Source organism: Rhamphochromis sp. 'chilingali' (assembly GCF_963969265.1).
Source record: "Rhamphochromis sp. 'chilingali' genome assembly, chromosome: 5".
NCBI classification, from domain to species: Eukaryota; Metazoa; Chordata; class Actinopteri; order Cichliformes; family Cichlidae; genus Rhamphochromis; species Rhamphochromis sp. 'chilingali'.
Window position 1 is genome coordinate 44,535,652 of NC_137932.1, and position 26,241 is coordinate 44,561,892.

The 26,241-nt window shown below is 43.1% G+C and overlaps 2 protein-coding genes across 2 annotated transcripts in view; one reads left to right on the plus strand and one right to left on the minus strand.

The window, feature by feature from the left end:
• Positions 1-10,047, plus strand: part of ebpl (EBP like) — a 46,722-nt gene extending 36,675 nt beyond the window's left edge. The window contains exons 3-4 of the mRNA XM_080883511.1: positions 7,412-7,462; positions 7,553-10,047. Coding sequence (XP_080739637.1) covers positions 7,412-7,462; positions 7,553-8,902 — 1,401 coding nt within the window. The 3' untranslated portion in view covers positions 8,903-10,047. The remainder of the gene's footprint in view (positions 1-7,411; positions 7,463-7,552) is intronic.
• A 9,589-nt stretch (positions 10,048-19,636) lies between these two features.
• Positions 19,637-25,482, minus strand: cavin2b (caveolae associated protein 2b). Its single transcript, XM_080883850.1, has 6 exons — positions 24,422-25,482; positions 23,584-23,724; positions 23,383-23,484; positions 22,185-22,451; positions 21,963-22,115; positions 19,637-21,746 (listed from the first exon to the last, which is right to left on the minus strand). The coding sequence occupies exons 1-6, from the start codon at positions 24,653-24,655 to the stop codon at positions 21,381-21,383; spliced, it is 1,263 nt and encodes a 420-aa protein (XP_080739976.1). The 5' UTR covers positions 24,656-25,482; the 3' UTR covers positions 19,637-21,380.
• Positions 25,483-26,241: the final 759 nt, after the last annotated feature.

Genomic DNA, 26,241 nt, shown 5'->3' on the forward strand with positions numbered 1-26,241 from the left:
GTGGGGCCGATAGGTTGGTCAGGAAGTAGCTCTAAGGTCCTTTAAGACTTTGTGGGATTTTGTAGTGTTTTCAATTTCATTTGTGGCAGGAAAACATAATTTTTATTAATCAACCCAGAGAATTAAACCATGTTGATGTTGGACGAGCTGGGATATTTGAAATAGGCAATTATAACTCATAATTATATTTTAATAATAGGCATTTGTTACGTAATGTGATTTATCTGATTATGTTTGTGTGTCTGAGGATGTTGGGATGACTTATAGTTTCCATTTTGTTTTTAGATTTGCTACAGAGCTGATTTTTTTTCTATTTATGTCAGTGCGCCTCAGGGTGGCTGTGGCTACAATGTAGCTTGCCATCACCAGTGTGTGAATATGTGTGTGAATGGGTGGATGACTGGATATGTAAAGTGCTTTGGGGTCCTTAGGGACTAGTAAAGCGCTATATAAATACAGGCCATTTACCATTTTACCATAAATAGAACCTGTTTACAAGGTTCACGATTCCTGGCATTCCCTCTTCAAGTGTGGAAACAATATAATTGCACATAAGATAAAGTGTCAGGAGTGAGCAGCAGTACAGATTTGAGCAGTACAAGATTAAAAGTGGCAGTTAGTACAGTACAGTACGGAGAATGAGGTTTTTTTTTTTTTTGTGATTACTGATAAAGTGAGTGACCAGTGCAGAATGTAGAATGTACTTGAGCAACTTTAGGACAGCTTCTGTGTGCATCCTGTGGTGTGTAGTGTGTGAGATGTGGTTCAGGTGTCGTATGGCTTGGTGGTAAAAACAGTTTTTAAGTCTTGTAGTCTAAGCAGACAGACTCCTGTAACGTCTGCCAGATGGTAACAAGGAGAACTGCTGATGTGCTGGGTGGCTGTGGTCCTTGATGATGCTGTGTGCTTTATGGTGGCACCGCTGGAGATAAATGTCCTGAATGCAGGGCTCGCAAAATTTCAAAATCCCTGGTAGCCCTTCGGGCAGGGACTCTTCAGTTTTTGGTAGCCCAAAATAAATTTAAGTAGCCCGAATAAAAAAGGTAGCAATTTTTTGATTGATGTTTTGTTTCCCATTTTGTTTCCTTTACAATATTATACATTAAAGTATAAGATTGTAAAGGAAACAAAACATTAATCAAAACAATTGTTGAAACACAAATTACAACATTGTATAAAAATTACAATCATCAATTTAAATACTTGGTTCTAATTGAACAGACATTTCTATGAACTTGTAAAAACTGTGTAGGACATGAATCAGTCTCTGTCAGATCCTGAATTTGAAATTTCCACTGAAGTCACGGGTAAGAGGCAAGTGGAACCAAGATCGAGGACGTTTGCTTTTTGAAGTTTGCAAAGACTGCTAAATTTTCCCAGTGGTAGTTCACTCTTTGCAACATAGTACGCTGTTCCTTTTGCAATTGGTGTTTGTTCTGTGAAAGATATTGCAGACTGAGCAATAATGCATTTCTTGCATTTCTCATGGGTTCTAATGGGGGCCTTTCTTAAAATGACTGGTCCCAGTAACAAAGGCGCTTGTCGACTCAGAAATCGAGGGAAAACCAACAACACATCCGGCAGAACATTATGTTATTTACACGGGTGCACATAAGTGGTCCGCATGTGCGCATTCGCTGTCAAAATAAAAGACGCGCACCAGATAAGAAGTTGCAACGTGCGTTTGCGTCCATATAAAAGGCAGTGTTTTTGTCCGCTAGAGTGGGATTTTCACGACACATCCTGCACCACGTCTCTGTGCGTTCATCATTTGTTTGAAGCCAGCTCACCTCCTGCAACTACTTGTCCGAGAATACGTGCTTCTTTTGTGGTTCGGACTCCTTCTGACATTTCTTTGGAGGTGGAGGAACATCACAGTAATTGCTTAAAGGAGCTTCTTCGACATCTTTAAGAGTTCTAAACAAATGTCTGTCCTCCAGAAAATCTTACAGTGGGGCAAAAAAGTATTTAGTCAGCCACCGATTGTGCAAGTTCCCCCACTTAAAATGATGACAGAGGTCAGTAATTTGCACCAGAGGTACACTTCAACTGTGAGAGACAGAATGTGAAAAAAAAATCCATGAATTCACATGGTCGGATTTGTAAAGAATTTATTTGTAAATTAGGGTGGAAAATAAGTATTTGGTCACCTCAAACAAGGAAAATCTCTGGCTCTCACAGACCTGTAACGTCTTCTGTAAGAAGCTTTTCTGTCCCCCACTCGTTACCTGTATGAATGGCACCTGTTTGAACTCATCATCTGTATAAAAGACACCTGTCCACAGCCTCAAACAGTCAGACTCCAAACTCCGCCATGGCCAAGACCAAAGAGCTTTCGAAGGACACCAGGAAAAGTATTGTAGACCTGCACCAGACTGGGAAGAGTGAATCTACAATAGGCAAGCAGCTTGGTGTGAAAAAATCAACTGTGGGAGCAATCATCTGAAAATGGAAGACATACAAGACCACTGATAATCTCCCTCGATCTGGGGCTCCACGCAAGATCTCATCCCGTGGGGTCAAAATGATCATGAGAACGGTGAGCAAAGATCCCAGAACCACACGGGGGGACCTGGTGAATGACCTGCAGAGAGCTGGGACCAAAGTAACAAAGGTCACCATCAGTAACACACTACAACGGCAGGGAATCAAATCCCGCAGAAAAAAAACAAAAAAACAAACAAAAAAAACCAATCGTAAGTACTCAAACAATAGTATGTACAATATATACAGGATAGCAGCATTAATATAATGCTGCTATGATCACTCACCAATCAGTGCTGTCGCTCTCTATACACAGTTCTATACACAGTTCGCGCGATTGCAAAGTGAAAGCAAAAAACAAGCGCAAATTCAAACGCGATTTCAATATGTCACATATTGACAGTGGCTCACCGATGCCAATGACATAATTACCCAGCTACATTTCCGAAAGAATGCAAAAGCATTGACATATATTTTTCCTTCCTACGATAGGCCGACGGGCAGGGCAGAGATAGATTTTGGTAGCCCGACTGGAAAAATCGCTAGCCCCGGGATGTTGGGCTAGCGATTTTGCGAGCCCTGCCTGAATGGCAGGAAGCCTCATGCCAGTGATGTGCTCTGCTGCCTTCACCACCCTCTGTAGTGATTTTCAGAAAGTAGAGTCGCTTGTGAGCTTTCCTGATAGCAATGTCTGTGTGAAGGGTCCAGGAGAGATCCTCAGTGATGTAGACTCCAAGGAATTTAAAGTTGGTGACACTTTCGACCTCGACACTGTTGATGTTGATGGACTGGGGTTCCCTGACTGGTCGTTTCTGGTAGTCCACTATCATTTCCCTTGTTTTGCTGATGTTGAGAGTCAGGTTATTTTCCAGACACCACTTGTACAGCGCTATCACCTCCTCTCGATAGGCCATCTCATCGTTGCCTGTGATGAGGCCTGGTTGTGTCATCCGCAACCTTGATAATGGTGTTGGACTTATGTTTAGCAACGCAATCGTGTGTGTGAACAGGGAATAAAGGAGGGAGCTAAGCACACATCCCTGTGGCATTCCTGTGTTTAGGATGTGATGAGGAGGTGTGCTTACCTGCTCTCACGACCTGGGGCCTGTTCGTGAGGAAGTTCAGAATCCATCTGCAGATGGGTGTTCCCAGCCCAAGGTCGACGAGCTTCGAGGCAAGTTTTGAGGGGATGATGGTGTTAAAAGCCGAGCTGTAGTCGATGAAGAGCATTCTTGAACATGTTTTTTTTTTTCCAGGTGAGTGAGGTTGGTGTGCGTTGTTAGGGCGATGGCATCCTCTGTAGTTAGGCGAACTGAAGAGGGTCCAGCCTGTCAGGGAGGGAGAAGCAGATGTGACCTTTGACTAGCCGCTTGAGGGACTTCATAATGACAATGTCAGTGCAACAGGGCGGTAGTCATTCAGACAGGAGACCGCTGATTTCTTTGGGACAAGAATGACAGTGGATGTTTTGAAGGATGTGAGGACCACTGACTGTCTCAGGGAGAGGTTGAAGATGTTGGTGAACACCCCTGCCAGCTGGTCGGCGCACGCCCTGAGAACCCAGCCTGGGATGCAGTTATAGCCTCACTGTCCTCCTGAGGGTAGAGGATCTGCTCCTTGTTGTCTTTATATGCGTCAGGATTCCCTGAGGTAAAGGCAGAGGTTCACGTCTTGACCTTAGTATGATTGTCTTTAATTACCTAGACTTTCTGATTTGTATATTTGCAGACGGTGGTTTTGGTGATGATATCGTCTATAGATTTATCAATATATCCAATGACAGAGTCTGTGAGTTCATTGATGTTGCTATGAGCGGCATTCTCAAATATCTGCCAGTCAGTTGTCTCAAAGCAGTCCTGGGGAGGGAAACAGTCTGTGATATAATGTGAGCCACCTTCATCTCAGCTGACCTCAGAGAGTTGATTCTGTTCATCTGGACATTTTCCGTGGGAGAAACATTTTGGACACACAGGTCACGCTGATGTCTGACTTTAAAAATGTATGATTTCATAAAACAGTTGTACTGAGTAAATTACTGAGAAAGTGTTCCTCTAACTGGTTTAAAGCGGATTGTGCTAAAATGACATGAAGACATGAAATGAAATAACCTTTGCCTTAGTTCAACCGGGATGAAAGGTTGGAGATGGTAAATGGTAAATGGATTGGTTCTTATATAGTGCTTTTCTACTCTATCTGAGCACTCAAAGCGAGATGGAGTGGATGATAAGGTGTAGCTAGATATCGCTGGATCTCATGTGAACAGAGAGATTGGATTAGGGCTGCAACGATTCATTGAGTACTTCGAATAAGTGGAGCACAAAAATTCTCCACAGAAATTCTTTGATGCTTCATTTAACAAACTGGACTGGACTCATAACTCAGACGCCCTCTACAGGAAAGGGCAGAGCAGGCTGTACCTGCTGTGGAGACTCAGGTCGTTTGGAGTAGAGGGCCCACCCCTGAAGACCTTCTATGACTCTGTGATGGCCTCAGCCATCTTCTATGGTGTGGTCTGCTGGGGCAGCAGCATCTCTGCTGGGGACAGGAAGAGACTGAACAGGCTGATCAGAAGGGCCAGCTCTGTTCTAGGATGCCCTCTGGACCCAGTGGAGGTGGTGAGTGACAGGAGAAAGGTGGCTAAGCTGTCATCCCTGTTGGACAACATCTCCCACCCCATGCAGGAGACTCTGACAGCACTGAGCAGCTCCTTCAGTGGGAGACTGCGGCACCCACGGTGTGGGACGGAGAGATTTCACAGGTCTTTCCTCCCCACTGCTGTCAGACTCCACAATAAAGACTTTTGCAGCTGATCAAACCCTCACATGTGCAATAAGACTACTATATGTGCAATTCTTCTTCTGACGAAGTTGTATTTTTGTATTTTCCCACTCAGTTGTATATAGTATTTGTATTTATATTTTATTCTATTGTATTTTATTGCATTCCAGTGTTTTCTAATTTCTGCTACATAACTTTGCACTTTTGCTGTAACAAAACAAATTTCCCACCTGTGGGACTAATAAAGGTCATCTTATCTTATCTTAATGGATGGCTCTGTAGCATTAAATGATGTAAACGTGTTTCACCCACATGTGCGACTACAAACAGACCTGCAATAGAAATGCATTTAGGAGTAGCGTGTGAATATAAAGTGTAACCACATCAGGCCCACGCAGCCCGCAGTTTTAAACAAAAACAATGATAACACAACAGCACTCGACTGGGCATACATTGGAGCTCCTCGAGGCCTTTTGGGTCGGTTCATTTTGATTTTGCTGTACCTGTCATGGTCCTGGGTTGGTGACCAGTGTTTAGTGTTGTTCTCTGGATACGTCCACGTCGGATTAGGCCAGCACATCCTCGTCCATCCGCCAAATCACACCGATTTTGGCCATCCACCAAACTACATTGATGCCCACAATCCTCCAAACCACACCAACGATGGCTGCCATCCAAGTCACCTGAAGCTCTTTGTCTCCGTCATCTTCTTCATTGGGTTCCAGAAAAGGCCCTCCTTTGCCATCGTCGTACTCAGGATCTATTGGCCAAGGATCTTCGCCATCAAAGGTGGCCTCCTGAACTGTGGCGTTGTCGCCTCTTCCCACGCGGTCGACCTCCGGAGCTGCTTCCAGTACGCCGCCGCTGCTTTAGGCAAGGTTGGCCTCCAGACCCACTTCGCCTTCGCCCCTACCACTTTCCACGCGGTCGGCCCCTGAACTGTATCTGCACTGCCGCGGCCTTCTGGACTATTTGTTTTTCTTTCTGGTTCCGTTCCTGTGTTTTCATCTGTCTGTCTGTCGCATCGCACCATCATGTTCCCTCATAGTGCTGTGGGTTTCCTCCGTGCATCTTGTGATTCCCAGTTCGAGTTTCCCAGTTTCTGCTGTAGTTCATGTTTCTAGTTGTCAGTTTTCTCGTGTTAATGTTCGGGTTTCGTACAGCCACTAAAGCTGCCTCCCTTAGTTACTCCTTGGGCCATGTGCACACTAATGCCTTTTCGTTTGAAAACGTGTCTTTTCTCTCCATTTTGGCCTTCCGTCTACACTGAGACAGTGTTTTTGGTCAAGGAAAACTGACCTTTTTGAAAACGCTTTCCAAAGTGGATACATTTGAAAACGCTGGTTTTGCATCGCAGTGTGCCCTGCGAAAACGCAGGCCTTTTGAAAACGATGACGAATTTTAGTCATGTGATGCATTCATGTGACCAATTCAACCAAGATGGCGGACGGCATTGTACAGCAGTTATTTTGTTTGCTCTCAATTTTGACAGCCATATCAAGGATTAATATCAGTTCGGACATGCTCCAGATAGCTTTTCTTCAAATTCTTTAATTCTCACTCACTTTTGCAACTTTGTACTTTTGTGTTACTTGCAGCAACTCCACCTCATTGTTAGTCCATTTAAAAAACTTGATGCTTTTCCTAGACATTTCAAAGAGCCGGAAAGTAAATAAACGGCAGACAGAAATAACGCAGGTCGAATCATCTTACGTTTCACGCATGCGCAGTACAGCAAAGTAATTGTTTTTAGTCGTTTTAGTGTGGATGCACAACTGTTCAAAACTGATTGAAAACAATAGTGTGGACGTTTTCAGTTTTCAAATTTGTCCAGATTAGTGTAGACGTAGCCTTGGTTTCCCGTGAGTCCTGCATTTGGGTCTTTCATCCTTCCTCCCACACAGTTTATCAACACCTGCCAAATGACTGAACCAGACTTGTTGCTGGCCCTGGAGATCAACACACCACTGCCTAACAACAGGCTTGCTGATATGCAAATTGACAATTGATCAATACCAATGAGTAATGCATCCATATTAAATAAAAATATGCAGCTTCAGAGTTCAATATCTTTATGGTCTAAAGGTAACTGCCAGCAAGTGTTTGGATTGTGTTTGATTATCAATGATGATCTTTTCCATCCCAACAGGAGGAGATGGAGGAGCAAAGGAAGAGTTTAGAAATTGATTCTCCACAAGCGGTGAGGAGACAGGTTCATACACATGCTAACATGAATTCAGTGACATTGTCTCAGGACTGCAGGTTCACAGATTAGTTTCTGTCACTACAGGAACAAAGAGGAAAAAATGGCCAGAGACCTCAGCACTGCAGTGGGCCTGACAAAGCTCACCCACCAGCCGCAAAGGGAAACAGAGTTCATCGTTGTGTCGTCTGTGGAAAGGCTTTTGCCAAGATGGACCACCTCAGAAGACACCAACGCATCCACAGTGGGGACAGACCCTTCATCTGTGAGCAGTGTGGAAAGGGTTTTACTCAGTCGAGTGATTTAAAAAAGCACCAGCTCATCCACAGTGGGGTTAAACCATTCAGCTGTGAGCAGTGTGGGAGGTGTTTTATTCGGAAGAGTGATTTAAAACAGCATCACTTCGTCCACAGTGGGGTTAAGCCATTCAGCTGTGACCACTGTGGAAGGGGTTTTACCTGCGTTAGTAAGTTACAGAGACACCAGCTCATCCACAGTGGGGTTAAACCATTCTGCTGTGGTCAGTGTGGAAGGAGTTTTAATGAGATGAGTGATTTAAACAGTCATCAGCTCACTCACAGTGGAGTTAAACCATACATCTGTGATCAGTGTGGAAAGGCGTTCACTTGCATTAGTAAATTAAAACGACACCAGGTCACCCACAGTGGAATTAAAGCATTTGTCTGCGGCGAGTGTGGAAAGGCTTTTACAGAGAAGGGTGATTTGAAAAGACACCAGTTTGTCCACAGTGGGGTTAAACCATTCACCTGTGAGCAGTGTGGAAAGTCTTTTACTTGCCCGAGTAAATTAAAAACACATAAGCTCATCCACAGTGGAATTACAGCATTCACCTGTGAGCAGTGTGGAAAGGGTTTTGCTTTCAGTGGGATCTTAAAGAAACACCAGCTGATCCACAGTGGGGTTAAACCATTCAAGTGTGATCAGTGTGGAAAGTGTTTCACTCGCAGGGATGATTTAAAAACACACCAGTTCACCCACAGTGACGTTAAGCCTTTCAGCTGTGAGGAGTGTGGAAAAGGTTTTGTTAGCCACAGGAGCTTAAAAAGACATCAGCTCATCCACAGTGGGGTTAAAGCATTCATCTGTGGGGAGTGTGGAAAGGCCTTTACTGAGATGGGTGAATTGAAAAGACACCAGTTTACCCACAGTGGGGTTAAACCATTCAGCTGCGATCAGTGTGGAAAGTGTTTTAGTCAGAAAGGTGATTTAAAAAATCACCAGCTCCTCCACAGTGGAATTAAACCATTCAGCTGTGGTCAGTGTGGAAAGGCCTTTACGCTGATTACTAACCTACGGAGACATCAGCTCACCCACAGTGGGGTTAAACAGTTCAGCTGTGGTCAGTGTGGAAAGGCCTTTACTCATAAAAGATACTTAATAAACCATCTGCAAACCCACTCTGGACATAAGCAGTAAATGTGTGACGTCTGTGGAGAAGCAGCCTAAAACCAAAGCATGGACACTCCACAGTGGCATCCATCGTCTGCCTTTTATCCAAATTATTGGAGTTCTGAAGTAACACTGTAACCAGAGAGACCCTCAAATCCCTCTCTATGGTAATAACATCATCGTATCATTTTAAAATCTTTTGATTCATAAAATGTTATTAAAGAATGAACAGTGGGGTGCTGGGATCGCCACTCCTTGCTTTGTACACTATTCTTACTGCTTTCTTTTAAACATACTGAGTTTGTCATTGTTTTATGTTAATCCCCCCCTGTTGACCCAGTAGAGCAAGTATGGAGCTACATACAATACAGTACAGTTTTTAAAGACAATCCATATTTACAAGTCCTCTTTGTGTAATAAAGTTTTTTTCTTAGAAAAAAAACTGTTAAGATGTGTTTCATGGGGTGGGGGTGGGGGGCAACTTCATTTACAATCTAACAATACACCTATGAACTTTAGTTTTGGATCCATCATCAGTTTCAACATTGTTTATGCTGAATTTACTATTATGATTTATTGGTTGATTTCCAAATGGATAGTGGATGTTCTTAAATTTTATAATAACCCATTTATAAGAAACAGTTTTTATACCTTTACAGTACCCAGGAGCTGATCCAGGATTTCCTCACTGACAAACACAGTGGTATTTAAATCAAGACATTCTAATTAGTTTAAATACAGTATAAAAAGTAAAGGACTAAGTACTGAACCTTGTGGTGGGTTATAAGAAGGAAGGAGGCCAAGGACTAGTGAGTGTCAGAGCCACTAACCAGGACGAAACAACAAATATCCAATGTGTACCTCGAGAAGATAGCCACAACTAATCACGTTAAGGAGCAGATTTACAGATTCCCATAGGTTCACACAGAACCAGTGTGGAGCACGCTCACTTCTTCTGAAGTGTTGCTGTAATGCACACTTACACACCTCCTACTGTCATCAGTCATCAGCCCAACTGTTTCTCGTCGATCAGTCGTGTAGTTTTAACAAACTTCACAGGAAAAAAGATGGAAATGTTTAACCCAGAAAAGCCTGATGTAACACTAGCCCTACATTTTATTATTGTGTAGTAAACAGAGGCTCCCTCCATCAGGAGCAAATGACCCCCCCCCCCCCCCCCCCCCCCCCCCCCTTCTTCCACAGGACCCCTATGACAGTGGGAAGGAAAAGCTCCCTTTTAACAGGATTGTGGGATTCCTCTGTATTATTGCAGGGCCTCTACCTTACAATGTAAAGGGACTGTTGTTGTGATTTGGTGCTACATAGGTAAAATGTAATAAATTTAATCCTGTTTTTGTGTGTGGGTTTTTTGACCACTCAAAGCTTTTTCCAAAACCCAGAATGCCCAGTAAACCCAAAGCACTCGTGCTGGTTCCAAGGTGGTCCCAGTGCTGTGGGTTTCCTGTACCAGTCCATCAGATGTGCTGACCCTCTGATAGACTGTTTTCAGGTGAGATGGTGCCTTCGATGAGCCTCAGGCTATGTCCACACTAGCCCAGATAGATTTGAAAATGGCGTTTTTGTCGGAAAATGCTCCGCGTCCACACTAGCATTTTCAGTCGTTTTCACAGAGTTGTGCGTCCACATTGAAACGGCCGAAAATGCTTACATTCCAGTCCTGTGCATGCGCAAAAGCGAGTGAGAACTCGCTGGCTCCTTCCACCCAGTGTGTACGTCTTGCCTGATCCAGTCTGCCCGTAACAAAAAACAGTTGCATTTTCGCTGTTGACCAAACGCTCCACCAGGAGATGGACGCAGGACTCGTACGCCTCATCCTGGCAGGGGCGGATCTAGAGAAAAATTTTTGGGGTGGCATGGAGATCAGATAGGGTGGCAAAGTCGAAGCCATTTCTTTACACATTTGCAGGTGCTACGTTTTCTAATACATGCCATATATAGTCAAAATACATCAATTTTTGTTTAATATAGCGTAGTCTAACATTCTTTTTGGCATTAGCCAAAATAACTAAATATTTCAGTTCATAGCCTATACAACAAATAAGCATATATCCCAATAAGTACAAAATCCAGAAACCTACACAATACAAGGTGGATTAAGTTGGACTTGTATTTTTAATTAAGTTTCAAACTCTTTTTATGTTGGAAATACATTCAAAAGTGTATTACATCCTTACATTTACACCAAAAGGTCAGAAATCTGCACTTAACAGAAAACACTGAACAAAATATATGAAAAAAACAGTTTTCACCATCAGGATTCACTAGTCAAGTACTTAAATTTGAAAATGGCGTTTTTGTCGGAAAATGCTCCGCGTCCACAGAGTTGCAGTCTTACATGCCTCTCTGCAGCTTCTCTCCTCCTGCTACCCCCCCCCCCCCCCCCCCAAAAAAAACACATCTCCATAGAGACTGTGTCAGCTCCCAAACAGACAAAAAACAAACTAAAAACCAGCAATAAACAACTTAAACATAAGATAAGATAAGATAGAACTTTATTATAAACTTTATTATAACATAAACAATTACAAAGAAAGAACAATAAAGTATCCACATCTGAACCAAAGAGTAAAACAGTGAAATGTGGATTATTAAATATTAGGTCTCTCTCCTCCAAGTCTCTGTTAGTACATGACTTAATAATTGATCAACAAATCGATTTACTCTGCCTTACAGAAACCTGGTTGCAGCAGGATGATTATGTTAGTTTAAATGAATCAACACCCCCGAGTCATTCTAACTACCAGAAACCTCGAAGCACAGGCCGAGGGGGAGGTGTGGCAGCAATTTTTCACACCAGCCTATTAATTAATGAAAGACCAAGACAGACTTTTAATTCATTTGAAAGCCTGATGCTTAACATTGTCCACCCCAGCTGTAAAACTCAGAAACCAGTCTTACTTGTTATCATCTATCGTCCACCTGGGCCTTACACAGAGTTTCTGTCTGATTTCTCAGACTTTATATCTAATTTAGTTCTGAGCTCAGATAAAATAATTATTTTGGGTGATTTTAACATCCATGTAGATGCTAAAAATGACAGCCTCAACATGGCATTTAATCTGTTATTAGACTCAATTGGTTTCTCTCAAAATGTAAAAGAACCCACCCACCACTTTAATCACACTCTAGATCATGTTTTAACATATGGCATAGAAACTGAACTTTTAACAGTGTTTCCTGAAAACCCTCTCCTGTCTGATCATTTCCTGATAACATTTACATTTACAATAATTGATTACACAGCAGTGGAGAGTAGACTTTATCAAAGTAGATGTCTTTCTGAAAGCGCTGTAACTAAGTTTAAGAATATAATCCACCCACTGTTATCATCTTCAATGCCCTGTACCAACATAGAGCAGAGCAGCTATCTGAACGCTACCCCAACAGAGGTCGATTATCTTGTTAATAATTTCACCTCCTCACTACGTACGACTCTGGATACTGTAGCTCCTGTGAAAACTAAGGTCTCAAATCAGAAGTACCTGACTCCGTGGTATAATTCTCAAACACGTAGCCTAAAGCAGATGACTCGTAATCTGGAGAGGAAATGGCGTGTCACAAATTTAGAGGATCATCATTTAGCCTGGAGAAATAGTTTGCTGCTTTATAAGAAAGCCCTCCGCAAAGCCAGAACATCTTACTATTCATCACTGATTGAAGAATAAGAACAACCCCAGGTTTTTCTTCAGCACTGTAGCCAGGCTGACAAACAGTCAGAGTTCTTGTGAGCCAACAATCCCTTTAACGTTAACTAGTAATGACTTCATGAACTTCTTCACAAATAAAATTTTAATCATTAGAGAAAAAATTACCAATAATCATCCCACAGATGTAATATTATCTACAGCTACTCTTAGTACCATTGATGTTAAGTTAGACTCTTTTTCTCCAGTTGATCTTTCTGAGTTAACTTCAATAATTACTTCCTCCAAACCATCAACGTGTCTTTTAGACCCCATTCCTACAAAACTGCTCAAAGAAGTCCTGCCATTAATTAATTCTTCGATCTTAAATATGATCAACCTATCTCTAATGATCGGCTATGTACCACAGGCCTTCAAGCTGGCTGTAGTTAAACCTTTACTCAAAAAGCATCTCTAGACCCAGCAGTCTCAGCTAATTATAGGCCAATCTCCAACCTTCCTTTCATATCAAAAATCCTTGAAAGAGTAGTTGTCAAACAGCTAACAGATCATCTGCAGAGGAATGGTTTATTTGAAGAGTTTCAGTCAGGTTTCAGAGCTCATCACAGCACAGAAACAGCTTTAGTGAAGGTTACAAATGATCTTCTTATGGCCTCTGACAGTGGACTCATCTCTGTGCTTGTCCTGCTAGACCTCAGTGCAGCATTCGATACTGTCGACCATAATATCCTATTAGAGCGATTAGAACATGCTGTAGGTATTACAGGTACTGCACTGCAGTGGTTTGTATCATATCTATCTAATAGACTCCAGTTTGTGCATGTAAATGGAGAGTCCTCTTCACACACTGAGGTTAATTATGGAGTTCCACAGGGTTCAGTGCTAGGACCAATTCTGTTTACATTATACATGCTTCCCTTAGGCAGTATCATTAGAAGACATAGCATACATTTACACTGCTATGCAGATGACACCCAGCTCTATCTGTCCATGAAGCCAGATAACACACACCAATGAGTTAAACTGCAGGAATGTCTTAAAGACATAAAGACCTGGATGGCCGCTAACTTTCTGCTTCTTAATTCGGATCAAACTGAGGTTATTGTACTCGGCCCTGAAAAGCCTAGAAATATGGTATCTAACCAGATTCTTACTCTGGATGGCATTACCTTGGCCTCCAGTAACACTGTGAGGAACCTTGGAGTCATTTTTGACCAGGACATGTCCTTCAACGCACATATTAAACAAATATGTAAGACTGCGTTCTTCCATTTGCGCAACATCTCTAAAATTAGAAATATCCTGTCTCAGAGTGAAGCTGAAAAACTAGTTCATGCATTTATTACTTCCAGGCTGGACGACTGTAATTCATTATTATCAGGAAGTCCAAAAAACTCACTGAAAAGCCTTGAGTTAATCCAAAATGCTGCAGCAAGAGTCCTGACAGGGATTAGAAAGAGAGAGCATATTTCTCCCTTTTTGGCTTTCCTTCATTGGCTTCCTGTTAAATCCAGAATTGAATTCAAAATCCTGCTCCTCACATACAAGGTCTTAAATAATCAGGCCCCATCTTATCTTAATGACCTTGTAGTACCATATCACCCTATTAGAGCACTTCGCTCTCGCTCTGCAGGCCTACTTGTTGTTCCTAGAGTATTTAAAAGTAGAATGGGAGGGAGAGCCTTCAGTTTTCAGGCCCCTCTTCTGTGGAACCAGCTTCCAGTTTGGATTCAGGAGACAGACACTATCTCTACTTTCAAGATTAGGCTTCAAACTTTCCTTTTTGCTAAAGCATATAGTTAGGGCTGGACCAGGTGACCCTGAATCCTCCCTTAGTTATGCTGCAATAGACGTAGGCTGCCGGGGGATTCCCATGATGCATTGAGTTTTTCCTTTCCAGTCACCTTTCTCACTCACTATGTATTAACAGACCTCTCTGCATTGAATCATATCTGTTATTAACCTCTGTCTCTCTTCCACAGCATGTCTTTTATCCTGTCTTCCTTCTCTCACCCCAACCGGTCGCAGCAGATGGCCCCGCCCCTCCCTGAGCCTGGTTCTGCTGGAGGTTTCTTCCTGTTAAAAGGGAGTTTTCCCTTCCCACTGTTGCCAAAGTGCTTGCTCATAGGGGTCATATGATTGTTGGGTTTTTCTCTGTATCTATGAAGCGCCTTGAGGCAACTTATGTTGTGATTTGGCGCTATATAAATAAAATTGAATTGAATTGAATTGAATTAAAGTTTATTTTTCATTACATTAGGCCACGTTGAAGAATACTGTGTCTACAACAACCGAATGCGGCGATTTCCATGTTGATTAGCAAACCGTCTGACAAACTCATCCAAATCCAATGCTTTTGTGTGTTTGGATTCAATACTGAGTATAGACAGATTGGACAGTGTTTCCTCTGTCATAGTTGATCGTAAATAGTTTTTAATTATCCTCAAAGCAGAGAAAGGTCCTTTCACAAGATGCACTGCTGACAGGCTACACTACAGCTATTTTGCACAGCCGGAACAGTTCAAAAAACACATCATTATATGACTCCAAGAAACTCACAAACTGTAGGAGAGTGGTAGGAACTGTTTCATCACTCTTTGCAAGTCTTTCTAAGACTCGCCTAATCTGAGGTACTTCATGCTTCAGATCGTCAGTATTGGAGTCATAAGCACGGGCAAGAAGTAGTACATCCTCCTCTCTCAAAAATGTGCCACTTGATGGATTTAATGCCTGAACACCTTTCATAATATTACAGTTCAGCCTAGAAAAGCGTCTTTCCATTTCTCCCATCATACAATCTATAACTGGGTAGAATACTTGGATTCTGAACATTTGTTTGCTGTCTGGGTCTGCATGCTGTCCAAGGGTAGAATTAACGAGAGAATCATGAAGTTTTCTTGCTTTCTGTATTGATCGTTTTGGGATGTGTTGGGTTGAATTGCCACTTTTTTCACGTTTCTACAATATCAGTCCACAGGTCATCAAAAAAGGATTCAGTTCGGTAATAAACCATAATAGAATCACTCAATACTTTTCTGAAGAGTGCAAGGCAACCAACAAAATTCAGATCCATTTGAACCAGAATGCCCTTTGCTTCTACAGCTCTCTGTGCATTGTTCTCTGATGAGATCTCTTCTAGTACACGCAAAATTGCAGGCAACCTGTTCACGATATTGCGACATGCTATATGTCTAGAAGACCAACGTGTCTCACTAAGGCACTGCAGTTCTCTTGGTACCCCATGAAACATTTCCTGCTGCACTGTCAGCCATTTCTGATGGACGTAAGATCCAGATATGAATGTGTATAATCGTTCGAGCAAAGAAAAGAAATTTCCTGCATCAGGCACACTTTGGACTGCATCTACTATGACAAGGTTTAAGCAGTGGGCACTACAGTGAATGTAGAAAGCATACTTTGCCACCTCCTTTATCCTAGCTTGTACACCAGAATGTGACCAACTCATCACAGATGCTCCATCATACCCTTGGCCAACAAGGTTCTGTCTGTAGTCCAGCCCATGTTTTTCTAAACAGCCAATAATCTTGCTGGTCAGCCCAGCAGCATCCAGTCTGACTGCCTCTTGAAACCCTAAGACAGCGGTCCCCAACCTTTTTTGCGCCACGGACCGGTTTATGCCCGACAATATTGTCACGGACCGGCCTTTAAGGTGTCGCGGATAAATACATCAAAATAAAACTAGTACCGGTACCGAAAAAAAGAAGATTTATTCATAACACACGTGAAAAAACCCGGGAAAACCGAGTTAAGGATAAAAACGATAACAAAATAACGCTGAAACTGTCACGGTGAGTGAGGTGAGCCGTGTGGAGGAAATGAAGGAGGATCCAAATGCAGGCAGTCGTGAAGGTGTAAAGGTGGTTTATTGAACATGAAAGTAAATACAAACGGCAAATGGAGCTAGAACTAAACTATACTGGGATCAACTAAACTACAGAGCACAAACCTTAACGAGAACGACCAGAAGAGACTAACGGCGGACAGCAGGGAGAACACACGGGTGAGACATGGTAGAAACGCAGATGAGGCAGGGTGGAATACACAGACGGACCAGCAACAACAATGACGGAAGACATGACTTAAATACACAGAGAACCACAGGGGAATTACACACAGGTGGTGGACACAGCTGGGAATAATCAACAAGACGAGACAAAGGTAAAACTGAACACACTCACATGAGACGCAGACCTTCACAATAAAACAGGAAACAAAACACACTTTACTAAGACACAGACTAGACAGAGACAGACTTGAAATGACATATGAAACTAAACCCACATCTTAAACCCAGATAAACAGAAACATGGAACTCTAATAATAGACATAAACATTACCATAACACGACAAGAGAACAAGAACACAATCCCTGATGCAAACTTAAATCAAAACACAATAAACTCAAAATACTGGGTCCAACGGACCCAGAACCGTGACAGAAAAACCGATAAAAACCGTGAAAACCATACATTTCACACCTGAGCCTTAACTCTCGCGGCCCGGTACCAAACGACTCACGGACCGGTACCGGTCTGGGGGTTGGGGACCGCTGCTTTAAAACACATCTTTGATCCTAAGGCCAAAAAATGGCCACGCCCCAAAAAGTGCTAAAAAATGTTATATATTAATATTTAATATATTTTCCACCTTAAATGAGTCAGTCTTTTAAAACTAGTTCTGCCTAAAATATTCATATCAAGTATTAATTATATTTTCAGTGTTTTAACCCTTTAAATCCCAGTTTCTTTACATGAGCGCACTGTTTTTTTTAGCCGAAAAAAACAAAAAACTTATATATTTTCCATAAAATACATTTGAAGTAATATTTGGGTGCTATTATAATTAGAACTTTAGATGGGCCAAAGATTGGCACCAACATTCATTTTGATCCGCCATTATTTTTTTTGCATGAGCACAGTAAATATAATGTAATGGTATTCAAATCAATTAAATTCAATTCAATTTTATTTCTACAGCGCCAAATCACAACAAAAGTCGCCTCAAGGCGCTAAATATTGTACAGTAGATCGCACAATAATAAATACAGAGAAAAACCCAACAATCATATGACCCCCTATGAGCAAGCACTTTGGCAACAGTGGGAAGGGAAAACTCCCTTTTAACAGGAATAAACCTCCAGCAGAACCAGGCTCAGGGAGGGGCGGGGCCATCTGCTGTGATTGGTTGGGGTGAGAGAAGGAAGACAGGAAAAAGACATGCTGTGGAAGAGAGACAGAGGTTAATAACAGATATGATTCAATGCAGAGAGGTCTGTTAATACATAGTGAGTGAGAAAGGTGACTGGAAAGGAAAAACTCAATGCATCATGGGAATCCCCCGGCAGCCTACGTCTATTGCAGCATAACTAAGGGAGGATTCAGGGTCACCTGATCCAGCCCTAACTATATGCTTTAGCAAAAAGGAAAGTTTGAAGCCTAATCTTGAAAGTAGAGATAGTGTCTGTCTCCTGAATCCAAACTGGAAGCTGGTTCCACAGAAGAGGGGCCTGAAAACTGAAGGCTCTGCCTCCCATTCTACTTTTAAATACTCTAGGAACAACAAGTAGGCCTGCAGAGCGAGAGCGAAGTGCTCTAATAGGGTGATATGGTACTACAAGGTCATTAAGATAAGATGGGGCCTGATTATTTAAGACCTTGTATGTGAGGAGCAGGATTTTGAATTCTGGATTTAACAGGAAGCCAATGAAGGGAAGCCAAAAAGGGAGAAATATGCTCTCTCTTTCTAATCCCTGTCAGGACTCTTGCTGCAGCATTTTGGATTAGCTGAAGGCTTTTCAGCGAGTTTTTAGGACTTCCTGATAATAATGAATTACAGTCGTCCAGCCTGGAAGTAATAAATGCATGAACTAGTTTTTCAGCTTCACTCTGAGACAGGATATTTCTAATTTTAGAGATGTTGCACAAATGGAAGAATGCAGTCTTACATATTTGTTTAATATGTGCGTTGAAGGACATGTCCTGGTCAAAAATGACTCCAAGGTTCCTCACAGCGTTACTGGAGGCCAAGGTAACGCCATCCAGAGTAAGAATCTGCTAAGATACCATATTTCTAAGCTTTTCAGGGCCGACTACAATAACCTCAGTTTGATCTGAATTAAGAAGCAGAAAGTTAGCGGCCATCCAGGTCTTTATGTCTTTAAGACATTCCTGCAGTTTAACTCATTGGTGTGTGTTATCTGGCTTCATGGACAGATAGAGCTGGGTGCCATCTGCGTAGCAGTGTAAATGTATGCTATGTCTTCTAATGATACTGCCTAAGGGAAGCATGTATAATGTAAACAGAATTGGTCCTAGCACTGAACCCTGTGGAACTTCATAATTAACCTCAGTGGGTGAAGAGGACTCTCCATTTACATGCACAAATTGGAGTCTGTTAGATAGATATGATACAAACCACTGCAGTGCAGTACCTGTAATACCTACAGCATGTTCTAATCGCTCTAATAGGATATTATGGTCAACAGTATCGAACGCTGCACTGAGGTCTAGCAGGACAAGCACAGAGATGAGTCCACTGTCAGAGGCCATAAGAAGATCATTTGTAACCTTCACTAAAGCTGTTTCTGTGCTGTGATGAGCTCTGAAACCTGACTGAAACTCTTCAAATAAGCCTCTGCAGATGATCTGTTAGCTGTTTGACAACTACTCTTTCAAGGATGTTTGATATAAAGGAAGGTTGGAGATTGGCCTATAATTAGCTGAGACTGCTGGGTCTAGAGATGCTTTTTGAGTAAAGGTTTAACTACAGCCAGCTTGAAGGCCTGTGGTACATAGCCGATTATTAGAGATAGGTTGATCATATTTAAGATCGAAGAATTAATTAATGGCAGGACTTCTTTGAGCAGTTTTGTGGGAATGGGGTCTAAAAGATATGACATCCATGGAGGACTTTTACCTGTGAGCAGGTACTTCTCTCTGTTTGTGTCTGTGCTGGCGGAAATCAATCAATTAATAGTCAATTGATTTTCTTTATAATAACTAAAGCTTCATAAACTGAAATCTGTGTCTATGTTCATCCGATCATTAATCAGTCATTAAATCAGAAGCAGAGGCAGTTGTGTGGTTTCACAGGTTTTATTGATTATATGGAGGATTAGATAATTAATTGAAAAAGGAAATCAGTTCTTTGGCAGCACAAAGTTTGTGGTAAAATAAAAACAAGCAAAACAGAAATGCTACACCTGAAAGCAACAAACTGATCAATAAGTCTGATTAGGTCTGCTGAGGAGGTTAACACCCTGGTCACAAATACTTCTGTATGGTTAATAAGCAGGAAATGGCAGGTTATTGAAAAGCTGAGTCCCTCAGAGAGGACAAAAGATATTGATCGAATAAGAAAACATTAGATAAAAATTCATGTTTAGTAAATCAACACAGCAACTGGAACAGGCAGGAACATCAGGAGAACCTCAGCAGAATGTAAAGAAAACAACAGGGGAACATTAGGAGAACATATCAGTGGAATGTAGAGTCATGTCAGGGCAACCTTTCAGGAAATATTTGGAATATCTTTGGGAGAGCTTAAGAAGACACTGGGGAATGTTTAACTTCAAGTGAAGCAAGTTCCAAATGTAAAAATCTTGTAGAAAAGCTTCAGTGTAACCAACAGTTGATCTTTGGAAACCTTTAAAAAAACTTAGTGGAACATCAGAGCAGTCAAAGATGAGAATTTTCTGGAGAACCAGACTGAATCTTTTGGGACAAAAAGAGTCTAAGAGAATCAAAACCAACCAGTTTAACCAAATAAAAACTCAACATAAACACCAGAGGAACATTTTAGACAACACGTGGTTAGAATTGGGATTGTTACCAGAATACTACAGAAACCCTGGAGATCATGCTGGGAATGTCAGTAGAACCTTGACAGAATGCTTTGGGGATCCTCAAGGGGTCATTAGGGTACTACCAGGTTAACAATATCTAGGGATCTCCTGGGAACCTTAGTGGAACACTGGTATAATGTTCTAATAACCTGAAGGATCAAATTAGGTGAATGCTTGTAGAACATTTTGTAAACCTTCTAGGGGTCTGTTTAGCACCATGTTAACCTTGTGTTCCCTGAGATCTGGATGATTGACAGGTGAGGGTTTAGAACATCACTGGGTTCAACTGGGTGAATGTTTTATGTTTCGGATCAGGCCGATCATCACAGTTACATCAGTCAGCTGCTTAAAAAGAACGCATATCAGCAATAAAAGAAGGAACATAAAAATCATCCCATTCCTGTAGAAACCCCATATCTCCAGGTTCTAGCTTTAGGTTTCAGATCAGTGGAGGAACTAAAGTTCTTGACGTCATGCATACTTCAACCTAAAACACTAAGGAGTGTAACATATACGTGGTTTACAGGATCACATGTAACACTGGACTGGACTGTTTGTGGGGGTTTATCAATACTCAGAAATATATATAAAACAAACCTGAGCTCCGAACTTTAAAGGAACATTTCAACATTTTTGGGTCTGTAAATATGAAACTACAGCAAACAGCTACTAAGACTAGCTTGGCATAAAGACCAGGAACATGGAGATGCCCCGGAGGGCTCGTAGAGGAACTTCAGCAAGCCGTTTATTGAGTGAACTTTGGAAGGATGCCTGGGGTTCTTACAATGACCTTTGGGAATCTTTAAGGAATTAACTGGGGAATTGAAGGAGAACCTAGGAAGAACCTCTGTGGAAGGAAAGCAAAAAAAAGAACCCAGGCACACTGAAATGTTAATTTAAGAAGATGAGGACTTTCTGATTGATCGTAGCTCAGGTTTGTTTTGTCACTAATGAAACTCCATTACCAGAGGAGTGTTTAGGATTCATCCACCTTCTCCTCCTCTCCTTTCTCCTCCTTAGGGAGGGTGGAGGATAGAGCATACTCCTCTCCAACTCCCTCCGAAACCACCGACACATCAGCCTCCACCACAACTGACGTCTGCTGCTCTTTCACCACCTCTGTCTCCTCTTCCTTCTCTTGTTTCTCCTCTTCCTTCTCCTCCTCTTTCACTTCCTCCTCCTGCTGCTGCTCGGTTGGGGCCAGCTGGGCATGAACTTCTGTGAAGGAGACCTCCTGCTCAGTGCTGCCCAGTGGGGAGAGCTGGATGTTAGCCTCAGTAGTAAGTGTCTCCCCAGTTGGAGCAGAGGCCTCTGGAAGCTGAGATTCAGAGTTGCTGCGAGGCTGTAAACACAAAATCAAAGATTTGAAATCCAGAGAAACCCAAGGGGAACCTCAGTGGAACACTCGGACATTGTTCAGAAGACTTTGGTGGAACATTCCATGTGGACTGGGTAACTTTAGGGTAACTTTAGGGTAACGTTGTGAGGGGAACATACTGGGACCTAATGGGTACATTGGTGGCGTCTCTGGAAAATAGTAAGAGGAATAACTCTGTACCTTCCTCATGTGGAAGCTCAAAGGTGAAACCTTCAGGCTGGCAGTCTTTTGCTTGATCTTCTCTCTTTGTTCGGCAGAAACGATCTTCGTTCCGATCCTTGTCATCTTCTTCTCGATGTTCTGCCTGGAGAACGCCTTCTTTAGACTGTCCACCTGTAGACAAGGACATGATTACCTGTCTGTGTGACTACTCTCACCTGTCTCACTGTCTTTATTTCTCACCTTCTTCAGGCTGGATCGTTTCAGTTTCTCAGCTCTGGACTTCTCCATGTTCTCCAAATCTTGAGGCCATGCCTCCTCGTCTTCTACCTCTGCCTCCAGCCCAACGTCCTCATCAGATGATAGGTCGATAGTCTGGAGCCCGCCCTCCTGGGAACGGTTGCCATCCAAGCTGCCCGGCTCCACTTCCTCACCTTCCTCCAAAATCTCATCCCGAGGGTATGGAGGAGGATCCTTCACAAAAACACTGGAGGGGATCTCGTTCTCCTCCTAAAGTGGAACACAGGAGAGCATGAGGAGGCTGTCCGGTGATCTGTGGAGGAACCAGAGACCTCTCCTCTGACTCCAGGGGGATCTTGGTGGAACAAAAGGAGAACTTCGAGGTTTTGATAAACCAGGAAAAAAGCAACTGTGCCCAGTGAGGAGAACTCTTTTTTTTTTTTGTTTCACCTCTAGTGGAACCACAGAGACCAGAACCAGAACCAACAAGAACCTGAAGAACCCCAGTAATGAGTGTGCGCAGTGCTGTCCACATAAACACAACAGGGGAGGGCTTACAGAAGAACCACACACAGTAACACACTCTGACTCACACACACATGTTAAAACTCATGAGGAATGCTGGGTATTTAGGGAGGATGGGAGTGTTTACTGTCAGTGAGAGAAGACAGTGCTGACTTTAAGTATACTGACTGTAGTACTAACTGTAGTATTGACTACAGCTGAGTCCTCCTCACACCTCATAGGTACACACTGATACTGCAGTACTACAGCTTTACTGCACACCGCGTCAGCTGATATCAGCCCCGAGGACAAGCTATGGAAATAAAAACTGACCTCATGACTCTGCTGACTGTCACTATGATAACCAGATCACATGATCACTGTCCATTTTTCCAGTTCAGTTCCCGTAGCAGCTGGTGGCCAAATAAGGCGACCGGCTGAGAGCCAGCTGGACCCTAACAGACCTCCTTTGTTCATAACTACAACTCCCAGCATGCCTCAGAGCTTCTGGTCCAGGTGTGACTCACAAATGACGTTGGGGTGGGAGGATCTTTGTAGCAGGTTGAACTCACCTGCATTCATGCAAAAAAGCACAGCAGAAAACAGGAAATCCTGGATATTCCCGAAGAGGCTCAGAGCAGCTGATGGAGTGCCTGACCTCTGACCTTTGACCCACCTGTACAGGGGTATCACTAACCTGGAAGATGAGGACTTTGAAGTTGTTCCTGTTGATCAAGTGGGCGTGGTTGGCCTCCAGCTTCTTCACCTGCATGCCCTGACGCTCCATCTTATCACGAATCTGCATCAATGCACAAGTGAGAGGGTTAGGGACAGGTGTGCTGTAAATCAGTGCTGTGTACTGACACGTGTCCCGCATACCTGTGCTGGGTTCACTGACCTCTTTCATAGTGACGGACAGCTTGCGGCTTTTGTCCAGCAGTTTGCTGACTGTGTTCGACGTGAAACTTTGACTTTTGGACAGTTTGGTCATGTCAGCCTGGATTCCCTTGACGACGCCCTCCATCTCCACCTGGTGCACCTGAGACACAACCAGCCAATAACCTTGGTTCAATAGTTCATCGGTAACAAAATCTGAGAGGATCCCAGAGATTAGACATTTGAATTCTGGACATTATGCACCATACACATGGTGTGCTTTATTTGCTGTATATTACCAGCTGCTTAGCACTGATTTGAACTTTTTTATTTCATCCTTGTTCTTTTCTGTTTCCCTGTATATGCCGCTCTCTGCACTCTGAATCCCCCTGTAGGGATAAATAAAGTGACTGAAAATCAGGAAACATGTCCCAAGCATTGTTACTGATCCGGAAAAACAAACCCAGGCTGTAGTGCGAGCCTGCGACCTAATCTGCAGTCTGTAGTAAACGTCTGTCAGTGACAAACATGACAGGAATCCACAATTACACCAGAGCTCAACATGTGGCAGCTGCCTCACGTTGGTGTGAGAGCCAGAAAGCGAGCGGTCACAGAGAAAGGAGAATAAGGGTTTTAAAAGGAAATTTGGAGTTTTTGACTGGAGTTTGGTCTGGACTATGACTGAACATAGCTGTCTTTGATCCTGGAAACACCAGCAAGCCTTCCTGTTTCTATTCCAGGATAAACTGGACTAATGTTGAACACTGACTTAAATCTGCAGTTTTTTGTCTGGAGTTTGGTGAGAGCTTCAGGACCCTGTGTCAGAGCTGGAGCCCCCAGGTGTGGCCCTGCAACCTCACCTCCATCTTGTGCTGGTTCTCCTGCACGGCATCCAGCATGTTGACCAGCTTATCCAGCAGCGTGAGGACTGTGATGGCGTTGACGGGACCCTGACTCATCTTCTCCGGGTCCAGTCCCGCCATGAGAGAAGAGGGCGAGGCCGGGTCCTCCTGCTGGTTCTCGGGGTCTACCTGGTCCTGGTCCTGAGAGGGGACCAGCAGGTCCTGGCACTGGTGGGTTTCCGTGGTTACCATGATGGCAGCGTCAAAGCAGAAACTCCAAAATGTCCGAAATGTCCCTGCTGCAGGAAAAGTGCGGAGCTGCTTCCTGAATGCTTGCTCTCAGTGTGTGTGTGTGTGTCCTGGGCTCTGATTGGCTGTCTCTGAGGAAAACTTTCCGTCTAACTTTCCAACAGTGGAAGCGTCCACACCTTTAACTGCTTCACTGCCACAGCCTGACACAGACTCAGGAAACCTTCACACAGAGACGGGCTTTTAATGTGGAAGGTTCACGTTAGTGTGTCACTTCTTGTCAGGTGTTGTCAGGTGTCTGCTCCTGTCAGAAAGCATTCAATCATTCAGAAACTGACCTGAGCAACACGTTCGTGGAGCTGAAGGGTTAACTCTGCAGCCTTGGGGTCTGCCACGCCCACAGCGGAGAGGGCTGTTGCCGTGACAACAGGGCAAGAAGGGCTGTTTGTGTTTGGAGACAGAGAGAAAGGGAGGGAGGGAGTCGTGTCTCTCACTCATGTTTTTAAGGTGAAGTCATCTGGAAGGAAACACTCCCTCTCTCTCCGTCTGTGTGAAGCTCTCTCGCCCACCGCTCACGTCAGACAGGTTCTGTTTGTCGCTCTAACGTCGTTTTCATAAAGTTTAATTCAGCTTTATTTATACTCTGCAAACTCACAACAACAGTCAATTCAATGATACTGTGAGGAAAGCCCCTGCAGTATCAGAGAGGAAACCCTGACAGTCAGACAGCACCTGGCAATGGTGGACAGGAAGAACTCTCTTTTAACAGGAAGTAACCGTCTGCCATGTGCTGTGGTCACAGCAGTCTAAGATCATCACAGGTGTACCCTCAGAGCCCTCCCCAGTCCACAGATGGTCTTTACTTCCTGTCCAGGATCTGCAGAGTTCTCACCTGCTGTCATGTGACTGCTCAGGTAATATGGAGGAAAAATGTTTCCTAAAGAAAAACAGATATCCGAACTAAACATGATGGAGGCGTCCAAGTGAATATAATGAATGTAACGTTGTTTGTATGTGTAACCAGCGCCACCTGGAGGAGGAACTGTGGAAAGGTTGTGGGTGCTTGAGGTCAGCGCTCTCCTGTGACGATGATTAATTTAAACAGTTTAATGAAATGTTTTTATGGTGTAAGGTTTTCACTGATAATCTTCCCTCTGTTGTCCTTTTTTGTTCTTTTGATTCAAACATCATTTTGTCTTGGTGAGTCCGTCCAGCCGTGAAGGACGAAGGGCGGACTTACCTCTTTGTTGTTTCCTTTGTTTGTTTGAGCCACTTCCCTTTACAAACCCTGGTTACAGGTCACACACGGCGCTGATTCTCAGACCCAAACTGTTTGTGGCCCACAGGTGACGATTTGCAGTGCAGGGCCATATGCCTGCACCTTTGGTTTGATATGTGCAGCTGAGACATTAGTAAAATGTGAACGATGGAATAAATAAATTAATCTCTTCTGGGCATTTTGTTCTACGTCTCAGTGCTCAGTCACATATGTGACGTCGTGATGTTCTTTCTATGTCATTGTGGTTCTGTAGCTGGTCTAATTGATTATTTCTGTTCTAAACTCAGTTTTAATTTCACTAAAAACCAGT